Source organism: Sycon ciliatum, chromosome 1 (genome assembly GCF_964019385.1).
Source record: "Sycon ciliatum chromosome 1, ocSycCili1.1, whole genome shotgun sequence".
NCBI lineage: Eukaryota > Metazoa > Porifera > Calcarea > Leucosolenida > Sycettidae > Sycon > Sycon ciliatum.
Genome location: NC_088643.1, coordinates 70,187,308 through 70,197,279, shown reverse-complemented (window position 1 = coordinate 70,197,279; position 9,972 = coordinate 70,187,308). Strand labels below are relative to the sequence as shown.

The following is a 9,972-nucleotide window of genomic DNA, read 5'->3' as shown; positions in this document are numbered from 1 at the left end:
GGTCTCTCTCTCTCTCTCTCTCTCTCTCTCTCTCTCTCTCTCTCTCTCTCTCTCTCTCTCTCTCTCTCTCTCTCTCTCTCTCTCTCTCTCTCTCTCTCTCTCTCTCTCTCTCTCTCTCTCTCTCTCTCTCTCTCTCTCTCTCTCTCTCTCTCTCTCTCTCTCTCTCTCTCTCTCTCTCTCTCTCTCTCTCTCTCTCTCTCTCTCTCTCTCTCTCTCTCTCTCTCTCTCTCTCTCTCTCTCTCTCTCTCTCTCTCTCTCTCTCTCTCTCTCTCTCTCTCTCTCTCTCTCTCTCTCTCTCTCTCTCTCTCTCTCTCTCTCTCTCTCTCTCTCTCTCTCTCTCTCTCTCTCTCTCTCTCTCTCTCTCTCTCTCTCTCTCTCTCTCTCTCTCTCTCTCTCTCTCTCTCTCTCTCTCTCTCTCTCTCTCTCTCTCTCTCTCGGATCTCTCTCTCGCTCGCTCGCTCTCTCTCTCTCTCTGCTTTTGGTGGACAAAAACATCTCTGGCGTTGATTGCTTTCTTGCTTCGACTTCTGCCGCGCCTTTGTTCTCGTACTCATTTTTATGTACAAGTGTTGTGCAAACCAGGGAGTAGTACAATACTGTACTACTCCCTGGTGCAAACCCTCCTTTAATATAGTCTGTCTCATTTTGCCCTGAGGTGTTTTGATGCATAGAGATTATGACGCTCATCATTCGCACCCTTGTCACTGGACAGTTCTGTCCGTTTGGTTTTAGCGAATTCAAATAAAGAAAACAACAACAACAACAACAACAAACAACAATCTTCTCGCAGAAAAGGGGGAGGGGGGGGCAACAGCTGGGGGGGGGGGGGGGGAGAAGACCGACCCGTCAACTGATACAATGACATGTACATGTACATGTAACTCTGTGACTACCCACGTCCACAGACACGCGGTTCGACTCCACAGTGACTATGAACTTACAAGTATAATGAAGTATGATTGTCCAGACAGGTACATGTATCACTAACTACTAGTACTAGTATGGACTCTTGGTAATACTAATAGTCTTTACTTTGTAGATCCAGATCTACGCGGTGTGCTAGATGACTCAGACTCGGAGTCAGAGACAAACAGTCATCAACCAAAAACTTGAAAAGGCAAAATAGAGCATTTAGAGCATAATTATACAGAAATGAGGTAATACTAATAGAGCCTAACTGTCAAATCTGATTCGATTCTGAGGCAAGATCTTCACAGTCGAATCAAAAATGCACCAAAAAAATGGCAAAACTTTCGCCCTATGCGTTACCAACGGCAACGACCAGTCAGCTTTGTCACAGACTCAGTTTGTGTCAAGTAATTCAAGTAAAGCAGTTTACATGGTTTACCTCCTTGGTTTACAGATTTACAGAGTGAACGAAGTACAGACACTGAGACAGCAGTCCTGTGTGTCATGTACTTGACAGGTAGTAGATCTACTAGTACTAGTACTAGTACTAGGGCAAGCTGGAAAACGACGAACCCTGGCCTGGGTCACACTGTGTGCCCCAAAAATCATTACGGCACATGTCATTATGAATATGATCATGGCCATTACCAGCCGATCACCGGTAGATCTAGTACTATTGCCTTGGCAGTAACACAGCCATGTCAATGAATTATTTTGTGGATGTAGTATCTGCTGCATGCTGTCGTCGAGGCTCATAAGTAATAGTTCACATAACAGTCATTAGTCATAGTTATGCGTACTGATCCAGTGCAGTGCAACAAGGCGCGAAAATAGAATCGACTAGAAGTAGAAGTCACATACCGGTTTGCTAAAATCGATTGTCGTTTGAGTCACAGTCACACACCACAGGAAGTGGCAATGGCCGGCGAGCAGGTGGGATTGCTCGAGTTCATCGCAGCGGAGAAAGAGAAGCTGAGGCGAGAGCGAGAAGAGTTGCTGCTGGACAAATTTCGACTGGAGCGCAGCAAGCAGAACCAAGACACCCAGGTGATTCTTTCTACTAGCCGCAATGATTGTAACTTGTGTGAATGAATGAAGTCAGGATGGCCTGGGGCACTGGAGCCTGTGGAGATCACTTGCAAAGATTTGCCATCTGGGCTCAGCAGGCTCAAAGGAGCGCTGTGATTGTAGCGTTTGGCTAGCACCTAAAGCCGTTGTTTTGCAAGTGTTGATACCCCCTGCCCGCTACCGTGTCCGTGCAGTGCAGTCACTGGTCACTGCATGTAGCAGGTTTTCGAAAGCGTCGCTCTGCAAACCCGATACACGTACATGCCAATTAGACTGACGCTAGCTTGGCTTTGCTGGACTTGCTGGATATGTGAGTGCTGGGGTGTTATAACTATAACACCCTTATACCCAAAGCATGGCACTGCATGTATATATTGTGTTACGCTAAAGTGGCGTGTCAGTAAGAATCAGAACAAATACTTCCAATACGGTGCAACTCTTGCTCGTAATCCATCCGGCATTTCAACTGCAAAGTTTCTAATCACTCGAGGCATGGGACCGCTGTACCTGGGGAAGCAAGAAAGAGGCAGTACCGCCGGAACTGCAGTTTTCAATTGGTCCGGTCGTACCATAGTCTTTCATACAGTTTCTGTATAATATGGCGGGGACGTAGGGACGTAGGGACGTAGGGACGTAGGCCCTCCTCAGCAGTAAATAATATGGCGGGGACGTAGGCCCTGCTCAGCAGTAAATATGCGTTGGTAGATACAAAGTTGGTCCGGTATTGACCTGACCAACCGGACCCCTTCCGGCAGGCTTGAGAGGGCACTGCAAGATAGTACTGATTTGCAATGTAATGTCAACTTCTCAGAGCAGCTGAAGACCTCATAGGCTACAGCTGCACATGCACCATTGGGAGTCATGAAAATGTATGCCTCCGGGGTGAAAACAATGCAGTGTAAGTATCTAGTGGATGCTTGCTTCGTATTGCTTTGGCCACTGGTATCTATGTATTTCTTCCCTAGATACGGCGTCCTGCAAGTCGTGGTGGTTCTCGAGCAGGAATTGCTCCCGCAGCAGACCGTCGTCCTCCGTCAGCCGCCAAAGTAACAGCTGCAGCAGCAGCACCTAATCATCGACCTCCGACAACTAGCGGCACTGGCCCTGCCGCTGGCCGCGCTGCAACTGATCGGTGAGTTGAGCTAGGTTGCAAGCAAGAGGTATAAGCGTGACAATCATGCAGCCAATGCTGAATTTCTGCTCCATTAAAATCCAGGCACTGTGAGCGGTCAGCCAGCATCGGGCAGGGCTATATACCAGACCTACAGACATATACCAGACCTACAGACACTGTATATACCAGATCTACAGACACTGTATATACCAGACCTACAGACACTGTATATACCAGACCTACAGACACTGTATATACCAGACCTACGGACACTGTATATACCAGACCTACAGACACTGGTTTGTGCTTACTTATCGTTACTTCACCTGAGTCAAAGCATGAACATAATCTAGCCATTGCTGGCCATTTCAGTTTGAGTTCAGCACTGGTGCAGAGCACTGAGCGGCATATTCACGAGTCAAGATTTCATCGGACATCGCTGTAGTATATGCTTTCAACTGGCACATCAGGCCAGTGACTGGCACATCAGGCCGGTGACTGGCACATCAGGCCGGTGACTGGCACATCAGGCCGGTGACTGGCACATCAGGCCGGTGACTGGCACATCAGGCCGGTGACTGGCACATCAGGCCGGTGACTGGCACATCAGGCCGGTGACTGGCACATCAGGCCGGTGACTAGCACATCAGGCCGGTGACTGGCACATCAGGCCGGTGACTGGCACATCAGGCCGGTGACTGGCACATCAGGCCGGTGACTGGCACATCAGGCCGGTGACTGGCACATCAGGCCGGTGACTAGCACATCAGGCCGGTGACTGGCACATCAGGCCGGTGACTGGCACATCAGGCCGGTGACTGGCACATCAGGCCGGTGACTGGCACAGATGACTGTAGGGTTGTAGCCGGTCCACAAGCATATGCATGTCCCGTGCTCGCTGCAAGTTAGCTCTCCTTTCCACAGCACCGCTGTGTTCTAGTGCGTTGCTGCACTCCTCTCAGTGACTTCAATACTGATTGAGGCATACATTGTCCCCTAGTGTTGCAGCAGCTGAAAGACTATAGCATTTGATCACATGGTCAAGATGGAGTGTGTTGGTTTAATGCATTTGAAGTGTAATACATTGTAACGAGTCCCTGCACCAATACACACGGTATGGTGCAGTGTGGATGATTTGGACATTCCCATTTTGCTTGGCACAGATCTCCTATCGTGAATGCTGCGGCTGCAAAGTCCAGTGGTCAAGGTGAGGGTATGTCCGTGTATAAGGGCTGTGAACAATGCCTAATCAATCAGGGAACATTCTGCATGTGGACACCACGCACATGTGCTACGAATCAACCAGGCACATATGAATATGTATGAGGAAGATGAAGGAAGGAGTTTTGGTTGGTAACGCCATTTTCCTGGAGCTTCTTTCTTGCTTGGTTAGAGCTACCAGGAACACAAGCAAAGGGGTAAGAACTGCCGGGAACACAAGCAAAGCAAATAAGAGCTCATAAACCACATTGTTCATTGCCAATAATCATAATCTGTTGGGAATGCCTGGATTGGTAGGGTACACCATGATGCCACTCTAAACCATCTCAGGATTGATCGGTACACAGGCAATACATTGAGTGCAAGAACAGATGGCAATCGTCAATGAATGGGTACATATACTCCCGGGTTTGAGCATTTATCTGTGGTGAACCGTGATCTTTAGATGATGGCGGCGTTGGAAATAGCCTGCAACTTGGTGAGTACGAGCAGAAACGGAAGAGACTCGAACAGCAGCGCCAACAGGAATATCGGAAATACTTGGAAGAGGTGAGTTGGGCAATGTCTTTCCCGATCCTACGCTATCTCTCACAATCTGTCTGGTCAGTGATAGCTTCAATCTATCATGTCAGTGGTGAACGGAAAGAAATTATAAGCCCTACATTTTGCACTCAGGCCAGGCTGTTGAGAACGGCTCTGATAGTGAAATTTCCATCAAACACTGCCGCAGCAACAGTGCCTACCTATGCGTGCGTCTACCCGTGTGTGTGTCACCATGGTCACTGTGTGTGTGTGTGTGTGTGTGTGTGTGTGTGTGTGTGTGTGTGTGTGTGTGTGTGTGTGTGTGTGTGTGTGTGTGTGTGTGTGTGTGTGTGTGTGTGTGTGTGTAGGGGGGCTGGTGATGTAAGAATGTTGAGGAGTGGCAGATTGCCCCATAAACCAGCCTTCTTCTTCTATTCTTTTGCAGAAAAAGCGAGCTGGCAAAGATGCGAGGCCACCCAGTGGAGCAGCTGGGAAGGTAAGATGGAATTTAGAAAGAAAGTGTGACATGTGTCATTCATTGTGTGCATTCAGATGCCCAGTGAGTGTTTGTATGTGTGTTGGGGGGGGGGGGGGGCTTCCTGACTTTTCTTTCATTCTCCTGGGTGGTTACCAACAGCCAGTGCATGCTGGAGTATGTGGTATGATGTGTGTGCGGGAAAAAATAAATAAAAAAGAACAAAAAGTAGGGATTCACTGGCCAGAAAAAGCCACTTCACAGCTGTGTGGTGTAGACCAGGCTGAATAGTGGTGGCCAATTCTTCAGCCTTGCAAGCTGATGAATGGTGCAATCCCAGCACAAGTTGCTATGGCTTCTGCTGTAGCATCGCTATCATCGCCTCTGGCGATAGGCGTCCAATGGTCCAATGGTTGGGGGGGGGGGGGGGGGAGGTATCCACAGGTTCTATACCTTGTGGGGTTGCATGTCTGTTCATAGTCTTTAGTCTGACTCCCGTCATTATTGACCGTCGTGCTGCTTCTTCGGCTTTAGCACTCATACATGTTTGGGTGCCACTCGCCTAGTTACCCTGCTGGTACTAGCGTGTCAGAATGCCAAAGCACACATGATGATGGGACTTTCGGCATCATGTTTTTCTGTGTCCTGAATATGTGCTATCCAGCGACCAAGCAGTCGTCGAGGTGCCGAGCTACAAACACGAGGCATAGCCACACCCTGCTCACATCCAACAGGTGATGGTGGGCCGAGGGGCCAGGAGCAGACGGTCGGAAGAGATCTGCAGATGCTGGAAGAGCACGAGAGGAAAACGGTACGGGCCGCTCCAGGCACGCAGTTTGAAGGAGGAAAACTAGCTAAGAGCGCCCTGTTTCTGCCAGCATTCGACACTGACTGGAATTGATACTGTCACCGCTTGTATGTCAAGCTCAGCTGCTTGATGAGTAGCGGTGCTTTTGCATGAAACTCATAGAGATTTTTGTGACTCGAGAGGGGTCAGAAAGGTGCACGCAAGAAGCAGAAGGGAGTGCCCGGATCTGGGGAGTCCAGATAAGGGTGTTTCTTTTTCTTTCTTTTTTACTGTATTTAGCCAACACCGTTAACACCATGCCCATCTACAGATAATTAACATTGTGTGTGCGCCTCTGTGCTGGTTGGCTGTCCAATGTAGAGGAAAGAACTGGCGGACAGAAAGGCCGAGTATGCGGCATACTTGCGGGAGCAGGACAGGAAGCCACAGCAGCGGCCCAGCAGCAGTACAGCAACTGGACTGCAACTGAGAGACCCAAAATCAGCTCAGGTAACTTTTATGTAATCGATATCGGTCAGCCAGCATCATATGCGTGTCATGTCCCCAAAGATTTCCAGCTGTTCCTTGAAGTCACCTAAGATGTTTGAACTCGTACGATGCTATCAGACTATTTTTGCATGACGCGTGGCTGTACGTACCTTGCATCTGTTTTGTTCTGGGGAGTGTAGTGTTTTCTGCTATGATTTGGCACTGATACCCTGTGATGCTTTTTTCAACGTCTTGCTCTCCACATACAATCGTTCTAAGGAGAGACTAAAGGAAGAACGACGGCGTGATTATCACAACTATCGCAAGTCGCTCGAGGCCGAGGAGAGAGAATCTCAACAGCCCACAGCACGGCAAAGATCAGTGCCAGCAACCAGCCTAGCGATTGGATCCGAAGCTCAGAAGGTGATTGAATGATTAAAAAACAACAACAATACTACTTGTAGAAAGGAAAAGGACATATGGATACGAGTTAAGAGTAACTCTCCATCACTGTAACTGGATACTATATACAGTCAGAAAGTGCAATAACTAGGCACAAAACTGACAGAGTACTGAGACATTCGACGTCCTGACACCTAGCTTCAACACATCTCCGTAGCGCTAACCGACAGCCTTCCAACTTGGAAGGTTCAAGGTTATGGAAAGACCAAAGAGGGTACTTTACTCTTATCCATATGTCCTTTTCCTTTCTACATTTATTTATGGCTCAACATCCGAGTAACAATACTACTACAGGTTTTAAATGGTGTGTACCTCGGGAGAACTAGGAGAACTGAGCCATATAACTACAGCTACACATGTGACCACTGGCACACAATGTGTGGCCAAACACCTTTTAGGACCAAGACCAAGGGTAAAGGAATTTAGTCATTTGATTGCGACAACAGAAGTTCTTCAAAAATAACGAATAGAAGGCAATTGTACCAAAACACTGTTTATGTTAGTGTGAACTTCCGTGTGTGAAAACCGTCAGTGTTGTCATTCGATTCATTTTGGAAGGAGCCCCTTTTCCTCTCCTTTATCATCTCATAGTTTTTTTGATTTGACGTACTGCTAATGGTGGCATGTGTGGGTATCATTGCGGCCAATTAACTGCTTTTGTCTGCAGGAAAGACCACGTGACCAGCGAGAGACAGCCTACCACGTGCCAGAGCAACATGCTGAGATGGACCGGGCCTTGCAAGACTACCCGCGGGCAAGGCAATACGAGGTGAGTATTTCTACACTGTCCACCCGGCTCTTTCCCCGTGCCAGTACTAGCAGGCAATGAACCACCGCTTATGTTCACACTCGTGTTGCTTTGATGATGTTCTTTTAAAAGTTGTAACATTTGGCTAGCCTTAGCACGTGGTGCAGTATTGCACAATTCCATCACTGTTTACTCTGTACCAGTCTCACTACATCAGCTGCAGTGTTCATCTTAGTGCCACCTTGTAAGTACATCGTTTCCGTACCGTAGGTGTGGTCTTATCATCTGATGTAGTCTTATAGAAAAGGGCATAGGTTTAAAATATGCTATATCCTTTTCACTGCTTGTTTCTGTATGGAATCTTGATGATGGTCCAGGGCTGAAATTTTGTTTTTGTTTTTTTTTACCTTATTTCCTTCTTTTTGCAAATGCAGTACATAGACTAGTTCCATGGAGCTAGTGTTGGTGTGTGACACCTTTTGGCTTTAGTGATTATGATATGTGCAGACTTAAGGTGATACCAGTCTTTGAGAAGCAATACAGCATGTTTGCATGTTGTTGTTCTCCTGCAATGCTGGTCAGGTTCTGGCACAAGAGGATTGGGACAATTTTCGACGTCTGGCCTATGACCCGCAGCTGCCGCGGCCCATTCACAGCCCTCTGCAACGGCACTACCACAACCCACTACCGCCTCTACCCGATCTAAGTATGCTGGACCATTAGCACACATAGCCGACGAAAAACTACTCGTAACTAGTTGAAACTCTGAGTGTTATGCCTATAATTGTGGCAATTGTTAGACAAGCTGCACGACACTCTAGTTTCCACTAATTTCGAGTGATTTTTCATCCTCCGCTGTGAAGTGCTCTGCTTTCAGTATAACAAGCACTGCTTTAACTGGTGGACCGTTGGTGTCTCTCATCATTTGAATGGTCGTGCATGGTGGAATCACACTTCCCGGTATTCTCTGGCCATTCAACTCTGCTTGACTTGAGACCAAACGGTGTTCATTGCTGCATTCAAGCTGGGCAGCAATGAACTTCAGTGTAGACTACGGGTACTCGCTGCCTTGTTGGCCAGGAGTAATGAATTATACAACTTGCTCCCAGTTCTTGCACTGCATGAGTTTCTTTTTAAACACGCTTCTGTGCTATTGGACTTGTGCCCGTGTGCCAGTATTATCTAGGGATCACTGGGCTACCTGGTTGTAGGCAAAGTTCAAAAACAAGCATGCAGTCATTGCGCACACCCTGAATGCCCAGTGCACTACAACTGTGCAGCAGCATAGTTTCTCACACCAGGCAATTCTCTACACATTGTGCTGCATGTTTGTATATCTACACATTGTGCTGCATGTTTGTATATCTCGTGCATTACAGGAGATCTTCGGTACTATGATGACTTGCGGCGCCAGGAAGCTCTGACCAGGTATTTCTTTTCAGCCTGTGTTATCTGCGACCCTTCACGATCCCTGATGTCGGTGTACGTGCAAACCAGCAGAACTAAGTCAAATGTAAAACAGGGAACAACAGATATGAGAAAGCCTGAGAGAGTCTGGTCAGTGGAGAGAATAAGAGAGAAGGAGAAGGAGAGGGAGCATGAAACAGGGAGGAAGAAAGGAATAGGAGGGGTGCAAGAACAGGAAGGAGAGAGAATGAGATAGATAAAGTGGAAATATAAAGTGGGAGGGAATGGAACTTACAGGAATATTCCTAGCCCTTTCCACATTTGTGAACACAAATCACATCACCACACTAGAAACCTTGAATGATGAGCGACTCCATTTGCCAAATGCACATACATTCCCTTTATCCATGTGTGTGTGTGTGTGCGTGCGTGTGCGTGTGTTTCTTGCTCAGCATGCGGCAGCCAGCGGACCCACTGTGGGTAAGGATAACACTTATAATCACTACCATGTCATGTCAAAGGCCAGTAATTTGGCAACTAAGTCTACGTTGGTTGCGTGTGCGGGGGTGGGGGGGGGGGGGTGGGGTGGGGGCACTTTCTGTAAGGAGACGATCTGTAGGCATATAACGCTATAACTACCTCTGCATCATATTCTTCCATGGCTGGATCAGTTGCGTAGCAGCAGACACTGTTGAGATTGCTCTCCTGATATGGGTGTTTTGATGTTGCAGGACGCTTCACGTCGACGGCAGCTATCACCAATTGACAGG

General features: G+C 47.8%; 1 protein-coding gene across 2 annotated transcripts in view; it reads left to right on the top strand.

The window, feature by feature from the left end:
- The first annotated feature begins 1,565 nt into the window (after positions 1 to 1,565).
- The window catches only part of LOC135805182 (zinc finger CCCH domain-containing protein 13-like), a 39,372-nt gene continuing 30,965 nt past the window's right edge, over positions 1,566 to 9,972 (top strand). For both annotated transcript variants that reach the window (XM_065319186.1, XM_065319185.1), the window contains exons 1-13: positions 1,566 to 1,956; positions 2,943 to 3,109; positions 4,255 to 4,298; positions 4,758 to 4,861; positions 5,280 to 5,330; positions 5,974 to 6,120; positions 6,478 to 6,606; positions 6,865 to 7,008; positions 7,715 to 7,816; positions 8,378 to 8,501; positions 9,175 to 9,223; positions 9,655 to 9,682; positions 9,934 to 9,971. In XM_065319186.1, the coding sequence (XP_065175258.1) occupies positions 1,828 to 1,956; positions 2,943 to 3,109; positions 4,255 to 4,298; positions 4,758 to 4,861; positions 5,280 to 5,330; positions 5,974 to 6,120; positions 6,478 to 6,606; positions 6,865 to 7,008; positions 7,715 to 7,816; positions 8,378 to 8,501; positions 9,175 to 9,223; positions 9,655 to 9,682; positions 9,934 to 9,971 (1,256 nt within the window). In that variant the 5' untranslated portion in view covers positions 1,566 to 1,827. The remainder of the gene's footprint in view (positions 1,957 to 2,942; positions 3,110 to 4,254; positions 4,299 to 4,757; positions 4,862 to 5,279; positions 5,331 to 5,973; positions 6,121 to 6,477; positions 6,607 to 6,864; positions 7,009 to 7,714; positions 7,817 to 8,377; positions 8,502 to 9,174; positions 9,224 to 9,654; positions 9,683 to 9,933; position 9,972) is intronic.